This window comes from Pavona decussata, unplaced genomic scaffold, assembly GCF_977016875.1.
Source record: "Pavona decussata unplaced genomic scaffold, jaPavDecu1.1 SCAFFOLD_44, whole genome shotgun sequence".
Taxonomy (NCBI): domain Eukaryota; kingdom Metazoa; phylum Cnidaria; class Anthozoa; order Scleractinia; family Agariciidae; genus Pavona; species Pavona decussata.
In genome coordinates this window covers 1,640,514-1,656,887 of record NW_028145466.1, presented here as the reverse complement: position 1 = coordinate 1,656,887, position 16,374 = coordinate 1,640,514, and the positions used below count along the sequence as shown (strand labels likewise).

The window sequence follows — 16,374 nt, the reverse complement described above, 5'->3', positions numbered from 1 at the left end:
ACTTTGCTCTGTCTGTTTTTACCACTGTTTGTGACTGTCCTTTGATCCATAGATTGAGATAGATTTTAGTCTGATGAATTTACTTGTTTAGAAAGATTTTATCAATTCTTAACCAGACAACTCATGAGATTAAAATAACGACAATTATGGCACCGACTCGCCGAAAAAATGGTGACATTACATTGCAGATAATAAATTTAACAGCAAGACGGCACTTTAAGGTTTCTACCGGCCAATTAGCCTGCACAGAAAGCGTTCCCGTCAGGTCTTATGTGTTTTTCGCTGTTTGAACGCGCGGAGATTAAGACGAGAGTGAAAAATAGGGAGGCAAGAGGTGCTTGTCCCAATTTTCGCGCGATCAAAAAGCAAAAACATACGGGAACCCAAAGGAAACGGTTGTTATGACGGCTTAAGCGGCAGATGCTTGTCCCGGGCCAACTATGAAAGCCGATAAAATCAAAGAGCGTGTCACCAGTAATTTTCTCTAACCCAGTGACTAATCGAATAAAAAAATTTCATTTTTCTACAAATAATTTCCAATTTATTTTTCATTTACGTCTTCCTTTTACTGCTGTAAGGTTCAACCTTGCCGTCTATAACTTATAACCAGGCCTTAACATATTCAAGTACTGACGTTTACGAGTTCAGTAGCGCTCCGTCAGAGCGAATCCATTGTAAATTACCTACTGAATTCTGTTGTTTAAACCGAACATTTCTATTTACGCTCTAGGTAGTTGGATTGTGGTTCGGAGATTTTTCCTCGTGTGATTCCACGACACTATCAAGAAATTTAGAACGCCCCACTGTAGCCAATCAGGTGGGGAGTTTCCACAATTGTACAGTCGATCACTGTAGTGGGTTTTGCTAATATGTCTTAGGACAAGAGAGGATTTTAGGATAAGTACCTGAACAAGTATTGAGAATCCTTCTCCACGGTCGATTTTACAAACCAGGAAGGTTTGTAAAATATTATCCTCAATAGCTGGCTCTTAAATCTGAGTAAAAGAGAAACCAAAATCAGTGACAAATTTAGATTTTTTGCAGGCTTTAAATGTTCGATATTCATATTTCGTCTCACAGAATTTCCGCGAATTTGGAAAAGTGGACTTTTTAACTTACGTATGTAATCATTATTCATTATCAAGACATTTCTGCACCTCTTCTTTCGTGGTGAAAAGTGCAACTCGGTAAAAAAGCGCGCGTGTACATACCGGATACATATGTCGTGAAATAGATTGTTGCTTCGACCATGTGCGTCTGGCAAATAAGCAGCACTGTGATCCTCTGTCATGTTGCGGTAGATTAAAATAAAAGGACTCTGGTCAATTATTTCTTCTATGGCCTCTTGTATAGCACTGTAAGACAGAGAAACTATCAATCAACCAATGAAGTAATTGGGCTGCTTAATGTGTATTGGCTAAACACGGTTTCCACTTGGAACATTTGGTATTTACATCATACAAATTGTACTGATCATTTTCAACTCATAGAGGTCTCCTGCAAACTATAGCAGTTAACAATTATTCCACGAGCGCACGTTGGATATGAGATGATAGAAAGCGTAGCGCCGAGTTGGCTATAATCATCTCATACCCAACGTGCACGGGTGGAATAGTTGTTTTATTAAGAACAATAATACAATATTGCCAGATCTTGCTGATTTCGCTTTGCAAAAACAACCAGAAGACCATTTAATGGTCGCCATTTGTCGATGGCTCATTAGCCAATCAGCCAATTAGCCAATTAGCCGCTTAGCCAATCAGATCCCTAGATTGCATGCATTATACAACGATCTTGCATATTCTGCTTTATTTTCAGTGCCGTAGAATCATTGATTTCTGTAACCCTTGTAACCTTTGCCTGTTTTGAGGGAATTTGAAGCATGCACAGCAACAGGACTTTTGTGTTGGAGGTCATTTATGAATCTCCTTCACTTCGCAGTTTTCAACCAAGAACAAAACTTAACAAATTTCAACTTACAGAGAGTCCTTCTCTTCTCCATTTTGCTCGTAAATTTGAGACTGTGCCACAAAAACGTGAAATCCGCTATCGTGATATCCTATAATTAAGAAATGAAATCAGCAAATACTCGGCTTTTCTCTAATTCGTGCATAAAAAGAAAATTGCATTTGTTAGTTGTGCTTACCCACATAAATTAAACTCTCTGGCAGGTTTATACGCCGTTGCGTTGGTTTTGGTGTGGCTGAAATATGAAAACATGGCTTCGGTCAGTTTTAGCCTTGGTTCAGTAAAAGCAGTTAATACTCGACATACAATACGTTTGATATTAATGCCTAATGTTGTTCTGGAAACATTGTCGAAAATGGATTTTCGGTACCCTATAACTTCAAGAATAGAAAATATCACTTGAGTTTACCTTCTTCAATGTCAACAGGTTGGGGTTGTATATCTGGAATGACTGAAAAGAGTAAAACAAGTAGTAAGGGTTGATTTTGGTTTAATGGCGTAAAAATGGATACCGCACGTATCGTCATTTATAAAACTAAAATTATTGAAAATTGCCTTTTTGTACTTTATAATATCAAGAAAAGAAAATAGCACTTAGTTTATCAGTTACAATAAAAGGGAGCTCTGGGATTACTGAAATGGCAAATTAATATGTAAGACGTGGTTTCGGTTAAGTCGAGTAGAAAGTTATTGAAAAACTGCCCTTTTTGCACCTTATAATTCCAAGGAAAGAAAATATCACTTGGGTTTACCGGATGAGTTAAACTAGGAGCTGTGCTTTCCTGACCATAATTTCACTTGTCAGCTGAATAACTGTGCCTTTTTGTAACCGAGGTACGCATAACGAACCCGTGCAAACAAACGTACACATCGTGGTTGAAATAATACCTGGAATTTTCATGAAGAGATAGAGCTGTGTCTGCCTTAAGCCTGACTCACAAAGCACTCATCGGTATCGCTTAAAAACTATAGGCTTGTGTACTCAAATAATACTTGTCATATATCATATCTTAATGATGGCTGCATTAATTATACGTTTTTAGAATCATTTCAGCATATCGTATGTGATTTCCACACTATACGTAAGCATCGCAATCGATGACTTTTTAGTTAAGTTATATACTTACCTGTAAATTCACTTGGCAGTTTTTCGCCAGCCATAAATGATAAAATAGAAAACGGCGGCATGTTTTCGTATAGCCGCGAGGCCCCTTTCTCGACGCAGTCATTCAAATTTTTTCGTCCCCGTGTTTGGAATTTCTTTCCACCGCCTGATGTTTCGCATAGCTTGGAGAAAATCCCTCTTGAAATCTAAACGAAAAGATTTTATTACTGTTAAAAAAATCTTAGCCACCTCACAAAGAAATGAAGGAAAAACTTTTCCAAGTTTAAAATATCTATTACAATCTTACAAACTGTCTTTATTACTCCCTGGACCATTCTCGACCCAACAGCCATTCCCTTTTTGGAATAAACCATTAAAATGAATGCTTGTGAGTCGTGAATGTCACTGGATATCCGCAGAAGTTTGGGTTTTCATAGCGCGTGCATTACTTTACAAAGTTTTGCCGTTGAAAAACCGTTTGAAAAATCAACGCAACAAGACGCGCAATTTTTCCACGCATTTCGAACCAATTTCTATCGTGTACTCCTCATACCTGTTTCTTTGCATAGAAATGCTTTCTGGATGGCTTTCTGCGGCTAAAAGCTGCTCCCATGGTTAATAAATCGCCTTTTTGAACACAAACTTCTCTTCTCTTAAGAACTTAAGTCAGCGTGAAACTAAAAAATCTTCCAACATACGTGTCTTAAATAAAGGAATGCCATTGTTTAATCATAGCGCGTGCAATATGAAGAAATCCAATGATTGGTCGAGAAAATGAAAGGACGATTTGATCACATGATGATCACGTGACCACTGACATCCAAGCTTAACCTTGTCTTTAAACCGATATTTCAAATTTACAGTGAAGATAAATTAGGAGAAGAAACAGACTTCTTTTCTCGATCCCTTACTTCTACAAAGATGGGCATCGGTGAAGTTAGAGAAAAGCCGATTCCTGTGAAGATACAGTCTCTCTTGCAACTCGTTGGATGCCGAATGACTTTTACTTGTCCTATAAGATATAAGTTGTTCTATAACATATGAACCTAGTTTAATGGCCTAAGCTCCCATGAGTCTCCGGTAGCTCAGTAGTCATAGAGCATCTAGTAATCGGAAGGTCACAGGTCAGTCTCCTGTGTTGGGAGAACCCGGATTTTCTTTAATTTTTCTCCAAGTATTTTGTGTCACGGATTGATTAATACTTTACTCAGTCTCATATACCAATACCTTGTTTCGCTCGCCCGGCTCGCCGATTTTTCTTTTCGTCCTATACCCCATTGGGAGCCTGTTCTTAGGCTACCTTCATAAAGATTTTTTTGTTGCTTCATTTTGTCGGACGTTAGTTTTAATTACGCGGGATGCCTCCGGCAAACCGTGTCAAGGTTTACGTCGAGAATCTTTTTTGTTTCTTTTTCTTCCTCGAAGTTACAAATTGTAATTTCTTTTAATAAAATTTACTCGTTAAACCTGAAATAAACCCTCTTCTCCTCTAGAAGGGATATTTTAGTCCTCTATAGTTCCAATTATCTGAAGCAAACACGACCCAATAAGAATCCATTATCTAAGCTTATATTTGTAGGTCTTAGTGGGGCCTAGCCACTACCACGCACTCGCTTTTAGGGGACTCGTATGCGAGTCCCCTAAAATCGAGTGCGTGGGAGGCTAGGTGGGGCCTTGAAAGGAAGGCTTTTTTTTTCGCGTAAAAGATCCAATCGGTCAGTCAAAATGGCCGCCAAGTTGTTCGTTCTTCAGACTCTAATAATGAAGCGGTAAATCGACAATTTAAATGGGACAGATTGTGGTATTTCAAATTAAGCGAAGAGCTAGAGAAAAGGTTCTCACTGGCGCCGCCAACCTGGTCGAAAATGCTTGAGCGCTAATGGGAAAAAAAAGTTTTAAAAGGCCCTCCCCCCTTCATGATTCACTTTAGCACTCTGTCATACACTGCAAAGTTAATTCTCTGATCCATCAATAAAAAGAACAGACAAAAAAAGCTTTCCTAAATTAAAAATTTATTCAGATAAGCGTTTATTTACATCTACCCAAAAGATTTGAAAGAATTGAGAGTTGAAACAAATATATTATTGACCCGAAAACTGTTAGAGATACTATAAAGAATCCGTCGGTCTATCGAAATAGTATTTAAGTAAATATTGTGCCTGTGGGTAGCCGTACATTGAAACCCCATGCTTTCATCGAACAAACACCCCACACGAACGCCTTAAGGCGCCTTGGATTGTCCAGGGTGGGGTGCGGAAACAGCCCAAAAAAAAAAACAATTGATATTCAATTCTTTCGGAGAGCGGTTTCTCTGCAAAACGGTGAAGAAAAAATGGCGAAGCTACGAAACGTTGTGTGTGGTTTTCTGCAAATCAGCGGCATTATGCGCGGTAAGACGGTAATTTTCTTTCATATTCACCATTCACACTTATTCTTCTTACTTATTCCATGCCATACTTTCAGATTGGCGGAAATCGGACGTTTTCAAGAGCCAGCGGAAAATATGAACCCGGACAGGTACGCATCAGCTAAACAGCAGCGGTTATAAACTTTGTTGCTTTGATTGTATTTCTGAAGGAAAACTCTTGAAAGAATTTTGTAGTTGTGTATAACACGGCGGTTTCTGTCTCTGGGGATAGTTCCACACGCCATGTGCAAGAACCCCAGAACATGTGCGTTAATTGACTACAGCTACATATTACTGAACTGAAGAACACCATATATTGGCTTCCATGTTACGATACGCCGCATATATTTTAAGATACTGGGCATCATGCTACTGGAAACTATATCATGTTTAATGCTGGTTACTATTTGACCAGTGGTCAAATTTCTCCTCCCATATCCCCTGCCCCCCTGCTGGGCAATCACAGGTTTTCCCTATTTGCTTGTGCAGGGGTTGAGCATCGATTGATGGAAGCCACACTGACTGTCTTTCCTCTTGCGTACTGAACTGAGCCATCCCTGTATTTCATTTCTTGTACACTCCTGGATATTGCTCAATTACTCTCCTTAATAATGTGTGCAGTTATTGATAAAAGGCGATCAATGTCATCTATTGCATGCTTATTTATTTATGCAATTCTCTTTTCACCTACCGTCCATTTGTCTTGCTTTTCCCGTCCGGGCTGGGTAATCAACTGTGGAGGTATTTCTGTCTTTTTCCGAATTTTCTTCACAAATGTCAACCCCATTTTCAGAAGTCTTGCTATAGCGATCATGCTCAAACCCTGCACAAGCAAAAACACCAGTTGCCAACGAAAACTTGAAGAATAAGAAGCAACCATGTCGAACGAACAGGCTACACAGTGGCCGCCATATTTTTGAAAACAAGAGCGGCATTTCTATAACACCATATAAGGAGCGCATGATTGACGGAAGCGAATCGCCAAATGCTTGCCGGAGTTTTTATTCGAGAGTTGCGTATCAATGAAATCGGTGGTAAGTTTGGAATTTGAGCAGTGAACTTCCCTGTGGAGGTAGATTTGACCAAGAGAAGGAGGGGATAGCGCCCAGAATGAGTGTTGTATTAGAGAGAGTGGAATAAATGTTTGAAGGCTTTTAAATGGGAAATACCATTACAGAAAAGATTGGGGATTTCAGGGGAAAGGGAGGTGGGTTTTCCCAAAGGGCCAAAAAATTAAAGGAAATATGAAGCTGAATTGGAATTGCTGTACCAGTACAGGTTTGCATCAGAAAACAGCAGCAGTTATAAACTGTTGGTTCGATTGTATTTTTCAGATTTCTGAAGAAAAACTCGAAAGCATTTTGTATTTTTGTATAACACGGCGGTTTCTGTTTCTGGGTACAGTCCCAGACGCCATGTGCTAGAACCCCAGAACATGTGCGTTAACTTCAGCTTCATTTATTTGTAGTTTTTCATTTCCAACAACAATGTCTACGCTATGCAGAATTTTTAAGATACAGGACATCATGCTACTGGATACTATATCATGTTCATTTTGCAATACATTTAATGCAATTATGCTTGTTAATTGGTCAAATCTCTCCTCTTAAAAACTCTAAAAAAAATCTCTCCTCTTTTAACCTCTGCCCCCTGCTGGGCAATCACAGGTTTCCCGTTGTGGCACATTAAGGACTGTGCCTACAGATTCTGAAGTATTTTTGCGCGGTTTATGACTATGCGGGAAAAGGAGATCTTAGCAAGGGCTATTTTCAGAGATAATTAAGCAACAATAATTGTTGCTTAATTATCTCTGAAAAAAGTGTGGTTACCCCCAATTTTTAGAGGAGTTATTCTTCTAAAAAGCAGTAAAATGCAAAGTAAAGTATGGCATATTTTTCCAAATTGAAGGTTCATTAATAAATAAGATCTTTTAGCAGGGAGTCCACGTCACAAAATATGGTTTTCAGTGAGGGTGGATTTGACCAAGAGAAGTAGGAGATTAAGGACTTAGACTGAGCGATGCACGGGAGTAAGCAATAAATTTTTAATGGCTTTTAAGTGGGAAATACCATTGTGTAGTTCCAGAAAATAATTATCTGTAATCCCACATGGAAAAGATTAGGAATTTCAGAAGGCTGGGGAGGGGTGTCTCATTAAGGGCAAAATATTTAAAGGAAACTACGAAGCTAAATTGGAATTGCTGTACCAGAAGGATAGGGGGTGGGCGTTTAGAAAAAATCCTTCCGTCGGCTATGAATGTTTTCTGGAACTACACGTTTTGGAATTCATTACTAAAAGTGACATGCTCTCTTGATGTACTTTACAGTCATGGCAATTAAGTTTGTATTGTTAGTCTACATAAAAAAAGATTGTCATACACCATAATTACCGTTGAATTTTTTTATGGGTAACAACTGATCAACCTTAATTATATTGATTGTGAAATTACTCATAGAATACACCTGTATACTATAAATGTAAGCTTTTAAGCTGACTCAGTAAGTTTCTTCGAAAATCTAAAAGAATGTCAAAAAGTGTTGTCGGAAAGAGGACTTTTCTTTAATTCTGACGTCGTCTTGGCTAAGTTGAATTATTTAACTCATCGAAAATTTAAAAACCCATGTTCGCAAACTGATCAGAAATCTTCTCGTCTCCCATTTACTTGTAATTTCGCGGCAAAAAAGAATTGGTTGTATAAAGTTTTAAAATGTTGCTTTCGGCGTACGTTATATTCGATTCTGAATCTGCTCTCTTGTCATTAGTACCTTTTCAAAGACACATTTGCCATTAAAATCAGACAAATTTGAACGGAGTTATAGAGGCTCAAAGTTGGCCACAAATATTCTATAATCAGTAAGCCGTGTTTGTCCCCACCCCTACCCTTAAAGGAAAACAAAACAAAAAGTTTAGATGGCGTTAGACACCGTGGGCATTAACGGCAGTTTTCAGGAAACGGGCGAAAAGTTGAGTCCTATTTTCGGTTTGGATTCAGATAGTACAAACTGACAGGAATTGAAGATGATACGAATAAATTAATGTTTCACTGGTTCCCGCCTGATGTACGTACGTGACTGGTGGCATTCATACTTACTATTGCCGTGAAATAAGCCAAAGAAAGCGTTTATTTGCATCATAAATCGTTCGTTACAATGACTGCCTTTCAAAATTGTGGTGTGACATTTCATCTCTCGTATATGATCTACAGATACATGTCTTCAGTGTTACCTCCTTAGGTTTAATGTAAAGCGATTGTTTCAGTCAAAGGTAGAATTGATGCGTAACCTATCAGATTAAATCTCGCTAATAGCAAACAAAAAAATAAAGGAAAATTCCTGTTAATATGATCTCTTCGTGCTAGTTTATTAACACCTAGCTGTACAGCACATTAGCGTCCCAGAAAAATGTGTGGGTACGCTGTCGCATACATTTGTTTTCTTCTTTAGGTTTTGCCTGCAAGTCAGGTAATATACGCAGTGGGAAGTTGTAAATCTGCATCTCAGTTTCCATGCAGAGTAATGACATGGGGGTTTGGATGTAGCACACAAATCAAATTCCGCAAAAGTTATTGTTTGGCGCCTGTCTCTTCCTGTGTGAATTAAACAATAAAATTGTTTCAACTACTATGTTTTACTGGGGAAAATTCGAGAGTAAGCGAAATTCTAAACGAACAGGTAAATCTAAACTTAGCAAGTGGAACAACTGAATCATTCAAAAGTTTAAAGGTAAAGGCCATGAAGCTATATTTTATGATAAAACAACAAAAACAACAACAACAACAACAAAAAGAAAGTATATATTTTTTAAACTTAAAAGTTCAGAAAATAAAAATATATAACGCGTTAGAAGCATTGGCCAAAGCCAAATTTTCTGCACACCAGTCGGCAAGCACTGAGCCATTAAGAACTTCTGCCGAGCAAGGCATATTCTTTCTGAGCCTATTAAATGGGTAGGCCATTACTGGGCTCATTTTCACCTTTTTCTATACTAAAGGACATTTTTATGCAAAAGGTTTTGAGGCAAAGAAGAAGGAAAAAAGCCAAATGATCATTAGTGCAGACTGCCGCTTCATCCCAATTAAACTGTGCAATGTTATTTTTAATATTTGTCAGGAGAAGTGTTGGAATACTAACGTTTAATAACTTCCGTCTCCACTTCAGATGTGTCGGCAAGGCCGGGGTATTCATACAACCTGTACACTGGGTACTGAGAACAGAAATCTCTCACTTCCGGCCTGAGTGTCGCTTTATCAACGACCCCACCAATCTCCCACTTATGATGCTCTGTTTCGATCTGGTGAACCGGGGGAAGGGCTGCCATCTGCGAAAAGACGATTCAGTCTATTCTGAGACTAAATGTTAAAGAAACCCCTTCTGACAGCTTCAATATCGGAGGATAATTCTCTAGGCTAAAAGATTGTATGAGAAATTCACAGTTGCCCAACGAAGCCAAGCTTAAAGGACCACTGTGAAATTTTGAGGGAACCTTCGAGCCAAGAGCATTATCAGCCGATATACCAGCAAGCCGGAAAAGGGTTTAGTTATTTCATAACTCTCCAATTAATGTTCAAAATGTGCGCACTTAATTATGCGGCCTGTAAGGGTTTCACATGGGTGGTGCCTACTAATAGAGGGATAATTTTGCGCGGTTTAAAACTATGCGGAGAGAGCAGAACCGCGTAGCAAGTGCTCTTGGTATCCAAAAAGAAAATTGGGGGTAACCATTTATTTTTCAGAGATGACAAAGTTTCAATTTGGAAAAAAAGCCATACAGTGCTTTGTGTTTTACTGTTTTTTAGAAAAATCATGTGTTGCTTAATTATTTTTAAAAAATGCGTGGTTACCCCCAATTTTCTTTTAGAATTCCAATAGCCCTTGCTAAGATCTGCTGTTCCCACATAGTCACAAGCCACACAAAAATACTTCTTTATCAGTAGACAAAATCCTTAATGCCTTATATCTTTAGTTACCAGCAATTGTCGTAGATCTTTATTTTTGTCACATTCGGGGCTTTTATGCAAAACAGATTATTTATTGACTGACATTTGCTAAGACGTTAGTTCATACTTTTATTTCATGTAGACTTGACCAAGTCGGGAGCTCCCCAACTTGGGAATATATTTTCATACTACTTTATGACTTAGAATGATGCAGTTAAAAACTGGAGTCTTTAAGACACTATTTGGTTCGCTGGCATCTTCGACTTGTTCAGGTCGGTTTGTATTGCAAACCAGCTCTACTACTAAACTGAAGCGGCCAAGTAAATTGGCGGGCGATCTTATATTGCATCTCATGACCTAATCAACTGAAAATCGAAGTTTTTATTATATTTACGATTCTTTGCGACAGTGCTCGGTTTGGCAATAACGCTTTGTATGTGTTTGTTATAGCAGAACCAAAAAGCCCCCTGTTTAGTGAGGCTTGATGACGAGTGCTGCTATATAATTTCTGTGACAATAATTTTGGCCTGGAGTTTTGTTAAATTGTTTTTCCAGAGGTACGCGAGCTCTATACTTCACCCGAGCAAACTGCAGTCGTGGTACGCAAAGGGTTTTTTTTTAATATCACCCTCTTGAGATGGTTACTTTAGATAGTAGAGAAACAGTGAAAGTTTTCATGAGATGTTCAGTAAGGAGATCAGGGCTCTTACCTCTTCTAGTCCGGTTTTTAATTGATTTGGTTTCGCCAAGTCGGATGGCAGAGGGGTGAGAACACAAGAACGACGGTCTTTAAATCGAGTCAACGTAATGTTCTGTAAAACAAATAAAAATAATTATAAAATACAACGGAAAACAATGGAACTATAGCACCACATTTGAGAACGGTTTCCCAACAGCTTAACAAATAGCTGCTTGATTCTGTATGTCATTACGTATGCACTAGATTTCGACTTACGACTCATTTCAGTCAATCGACAGAAGCTCTCAATTGGTAGTATGGCAAACGTTGATAGGAGTGTCTCAGTGACTTTCAGACTAGTTTGGTATCTGAATGATGCACAGGCCTTCATACAGAAGTCTTTCAGTTTCCTTTGTGGATGAAAAGTTAAACACAACCGTCAATTAGTAACTTAAGTTACCTGGTAGAAACCTCGAGTCCTCGGCCACGGGGACCACTGCTAATCATATTTCAACAGCTAGGAACTGGTTAGTGCTAAATAGGAACAATCTTAAATTTACTTTAGGAGAACGAAAAGTGCCGGTCTGGAATTGAAGCACTGGCCTATACCTTTGTTGTCTACTGAGCATCAAGTCATAATTCTTCTCGTTATAACTGGTTACTTAATATGTACATTGGTCAATTACAGAAGTGATCGTCCCCTCAGTAGACAAACACGGGGCATTTGACATTGTTAAAAAAAACCTGGTTAAATTTCCCACTCTTTCACTACTGAGTTGTACTCGCTAAACACTGGGTCGAATATGTCCACACTTGCTGCGGACGAGAAGGCTTACCTCCGGGGGGGGGGGGGGGGGTACAAAAAAAAAATTGGGTAGGGGTGTGCAGCCGGCTTCCCAAAACCCTTGCCCTATTTATGACCAAAATCTGCGATTTTCCCTACCCTATTTATGACCTGAAGTAGCTTTTTCTAAATAAAAATCGAGCCCAGGACTAGAGTGCAAAAATCTATGCCTTATTTATTACCAAAATGGCGGTAAAATGGCTAAAAGCGATACCCTATTTATGACCAAAACAGCCGAAAAACCATACCCTTTGGTGCCGCACATACCTATATAGCCCATATAAGGGAGTACCCCCCCCCCCGGGCTTACCTTTTCTTCGTTATTGAGGAAATAAAAAAACAAAACAATCTGCATGATGTGTATCAAATTTGATCAAGATTAAAACGTTGTTTTGACATTTCTTGTAGCCAGCAGGTAGGCTTCAAATGGTCTTTGGGTTTTGTACAAGCAAGGAAGCCACAACTGACGTTCCCATAACTATGCTCAGTGATGGGTAAATTAAGTAATAATATTTACTGGCTGAAGTAAAAATTAGGAAGAAATAAAGCAAGTATTTTCAGAATCGATTGGGCCGTGAGTCTTTTAGAGGCTACAGACCAGTGGAGTTAAAATGACTGGGGTGGGGGAGGGAGATCACACATAAAATTGACTGATATGTTACAGCAAAATTATGTAGCTGACGATGAGTGAACCTCCTACGAAAACACACCTCTTATGGAGTGAGAAACGTTGTTCTTATTTCTCTAGTGTGCTTTAATAAAGAAGAAGATCTTACCATCCTAAAGTCAAAAAGAAAGTCGGCAGCAACCACGTCATTGTGACCAGGTACTGAAAAGTACTCAATATCGTTGTCCGTGTCAATCTCTACTTGCTCGGCAAAGTTTGCTTCTTTCTCAGTAATGCGGACATTAAAATTCTCAGTCTTCTTCTTTAACCCAACATCAGAGGCTGGAATCTGCCAGTGGAGATAAAAGAAGTCAAAATGTTAGGATTTTTGGTGGATTGAGGATGCCAAGCATTCCAGAAAGCTTCCCCCATTTTATTTATTTAGTGACTGGGAGGTTGCGATGAAGGAGGCTAGGGGCCCGTTTCTCGAAAGTCCCGGTAACTTATCTGGCCCAATAAGTATATTTTTAAATGTTTTTTCGCTGATTACACAGTGATTACAGACATGGTACTTGGCCAATGTTTTTAAACAATTACAAGATTTTAAAATTTAGTATTCAAAGCTAATAAAAATTGACTTCTGCTAAGAAACAACTATCACCAAAATCACTTATTTTTCAGTTGGCTCGGTTTCCTTTGTTCTTTTCGGTTGAATACATTCAATAGCCCCTGTCAATTACTAACTGTCTGAAAAGCTGGGTGCGGCTTTGGTTGTAAAAGGGGAGGGCAGGGCTGAAAACAATAGCTGACGAGGCGATTATAACGAGGGGGGGGGGGGAATATATCCCCTCGCCATATACCGCTCGACTTATTCCCTTTATTTAGTAATCTCAAACATTTTAACGAGTTCTTAATCGTTAATTATTAAAGAAAAAATGAACAGCATAACTTTTACGCCTACTACTACTACTACTACTACTACTACTACTACTACTACTACTACTACTACTACCACTAGTAATCAAGAGAGGATGAACTTCCACCTGGTATAAAATAAGTATTTAATTATTTAAGGTCCTTGTTTCTATTAGGAATCCTCACCAACCGAAAAAATAAGCATGTTATTGACCTGTCCCTCGGGGATATGTGATATATTCCCCTCGTGGCGTGCCCTCAGGCTACGCCCTCGGGCACGCCACGAGGGGAATATATCACATATGTCCTCGTTCCAGGCCAATAACCCTTACTTATCGGGCCCGATAAGTTACCGGGGACCCGTTTCTCAAAAGTCCCGGTAACTTACCGGGTCCGTTAAGCATATTTGTAAATGTTTTTTCGCCGATTACAGAACGATTACAGACATGGTACTTCGCCAATGTTTTCATAGAATAATACGATTTTAAAATTTAGTATTCAAAGCTAACAAAAATTGACTTCTGTTAAGCGCTAACCATGCTTCGAGCGACTGAGCCGGCCCAGGCTGTTAGATCCTATAAGCCTACAACTGATAGTCTACCGGCCCAGAACGCGCCCCCAAAGTTCCTTCTTTTCTACTTAAACGTCTAAAAACTTTCCGTGCCAAAATCGTTACACCCAAAAATCCACGAGAAAATTTCAAAACCCATAAATTCCCCAGCTGTAAAACATCAAACCTGTGAAAGGTCTCTCCACCTACCATTCACTAAGACCCCACCATCCCCCCCCCCCCCCCCATCCCAACCCACTCTACAAAGCATAGCCACGCACCCCAGGGATGGAGGGTGTTTCAGGTTCTTTGGTTTTGAAAGAGGATTAATGTTAATTGCAGATTTCAGATTTTTCCTTTTTTTTTGGTCTGAAGTAGAGTACAATTTTTGAAGGTGACTTGTTAATGCATGATCATGACTGACTTATACTAGATAATGATTTTGAAACTTGCAAGGGAGAGCTTTATGGTTTTGGAGAGACCTGCAATGAGCTAATGGTTAGCGCAGTTGAACAGTCCGGGTTGAAGACCTAGCTAAAGTAATAACTACACAACACAGTAATTGTGTTCTGTTCAGTTGAGCGAGTCAGTCTAGACTTCCAACTGGCACCTCAGTCTCAATCCAGGCCTGTAAATGGCACCGTCGAATTGTGAGAAAATACTTGATGTAACCCTGAGATAGACTAGTGTCGCATTTAGCAAGCAGAAGTAATACTCCTACTCTAGTGACTTCATGCTGGGCCTGTATCCTGTAATGGACTAGCGTTCCACCTAGGGAAGGGTGCTATGACTCTTAATTCGCTTAATGCTGGGTACAGTAAAACTCCTAGGTGCCCGGCCGAAAGGACCCCCTGCCTTCGGCAGAACGGCTTCACTTTAGATAATTTAATTTAGTAAGAGACCCTTTAATTGTAATTAAGTTATACTATATCAGACCTATTTTATTATAGGTCATACCATGTATTCATGTGAGAATACCGAATAAATTGTTGTTGTTGTTGTTGTTGTTGTTGTTGTTTTAGATACATGAAGTGAACAGTCAATCACATAAAAAAAAAATGCGTGGACACATCTACTGCATGTTGAAAAAGCCCGCAACAGGCATAAACAACTTACCACCGAAGCTCTCATCTGACTGATACAGATCAACGCAGTGAAAACGGCTGTGACAACAGCAGAAAATGCCTTATCATAAAAAGAAAATATAATCATTGTTAGTATAAATCTACTAGTGTTCTATCACGAATGCCGTTCTCTGATTGGCTACGCTACTTGCTATCTATTCTGTGATAGATAGTGAGTTACGGTTTCCAACAAAATGGCGGCCGCTTCGTAGATAATTTACTTGTTTAGTTTTGAACGAGTAGTAGATTTATACTAAAACAATAAGGTTATTCGCTGTCGATTTCTATGCGTGATAGTTCTATTCGGGCTTCGCCCTCATCATCTATCACGCGATCAAATCTCGAGCTCATAATCTAATTGTTAATTAGAAATTAAGAAATTGTGAAGGATATACGATTGACGGCTGTACCTGGGTCAGTAGCGCCTCTAATTATTCATGCAAATTCGACGACTTTCACTAACCGCTGCATATGTCAGTTGCAGATCTGATGCGAAAAGAAGCGCGTCACCAAACCACGAAAGCGAGATGTTTTCATTCGAGAGGAATCCAACAAAGTACAATGATTCGTTAATTGCCGAGTTGGACTTTTACATAATACATCGGTAGGATCTTTCAAAACAATTTACCTTACAGGAGTTAAAGAGCGGAACATTACAATCGATTCTGACCCGATTTTCACGAGCCTTGCGCTCTGATTCAAGTGATCGCTTTGTTTATGATTTTGTTCCCATGACAACTGATGACTGTCATTTCGTCTCTGATGAAAAACCTTTTGCAACGGATAGAAATAAAGATAACATCAAACTACGTGAACAGATGAAATTAGAATATTGAAATGATCTTAAATTCGGAGATTTATTGATCGGACTTCCTCTTTAACGCACCCCCCTAAAAAGTGCTGTTTAAAATGTAACGAACCTAGTTTCTCTGGTAAATAAGTTCATAAAGAAACATCTAATTAAAAAGTACGTAAAATTAATAGCATCCATGCAGACCCGTTGCGTTTCTTTGACTGTTGAACACTAAACAGAGTTCGTCGAGTGATCATCACTTACCATGGCTTGTGTTCCTGATATCTTAATTGCTCATGTACTCACACTTCACATTGATGTGAGTCTGTTTGCCTTGTGAAGAATCGTGATCAGGCTTATATAGCCATGAGTAATGCAAAGCTTCAAGGAAAACGAGTAGTATTTCTGTCAATTAACTCTCCTAGACTGACAGCCGTTTAACAGGC

General features: G+C 39.1%; 2 protein-coding genes and 1 pseudogene across 6 annotated transcripts in view; all 3 read right to left on the bottom strand.

Annotated features, from left to right (window-relative positions):
* Positions 1-8,440, bottom strand: part of LOC146482783 (uncharacterized) — a 73,572-nt gene extending 65,132 nt beyond the window's left edge. The window contains exons 1-7 of one of the 4 annotated variants that reach the window (XM_085106872.1): positions 6,172-8,440; positions 3,096-3,279; positions 2,378-2,419; positions 2,147-2,203; positions 1,981-2,059; positions 1,212-1,355; positions 906-995 (exon numbers count right to left, since the gene is read on the bottom strand). In XM_085106872.1, the coding sequence (XP_084962998.1) occupies positions 906-995; positions 1,212-1,355; positions 1,981-2,059; positions 2,147-2,203; positions 2,378-2,419; positions 3,096-3,279; positions 6,172-6,360 (785 nt within the window). In that variant the 5' untranslated portion in view covers positions 6,361-8,440. Of the gene's footprint in view, positions 1-905; positions 996-1,021; positions 1,356-1,980; positions 2,060-2,146; positions 2,204-2,377; positions 2,420-3,095; positions 3,280-6,171 lie in introns of all 4 variants that reach the window. The other 3 variants (XM_085106871.1, XM_085106874.1, XM_085106873.1) reach the window with 3 other exon arrangements.
* LOC146482777 (uncharacterized) overlaps positions 1-16,374 on the bottom strand; it is a 158,456-nt pseudogene that overhangs the window by 86,701 nt on the left and 55,381 nt on the right. The window lies entirely within an intron of this gene.
* LOC146482782 (uncharacterized) lies at positions 8,585-15,809 on the bottom strand. The gene is made up of 6 exons (XM_085106879.1): positions 15,764-15,809; positions 15,128-15,196; positions 12,716-12,895; positions 11,127-11,228; positions 9,611-9,797; positions 8,585-9,066 (listed from the first exon to the last, which is right to left on the bottom strand). Exons 2-6 carry the CDS (start codon positions 15,140-15,142, stop codon positions 8,843-8,845), a joined length of 708 nt encoding a protein of 235 aa, XP_084963005.1. The 5' UTR covers positions 15,143-15,196; positions 15,764-15,809; the 3' UTR covers positions 8,585-8,842.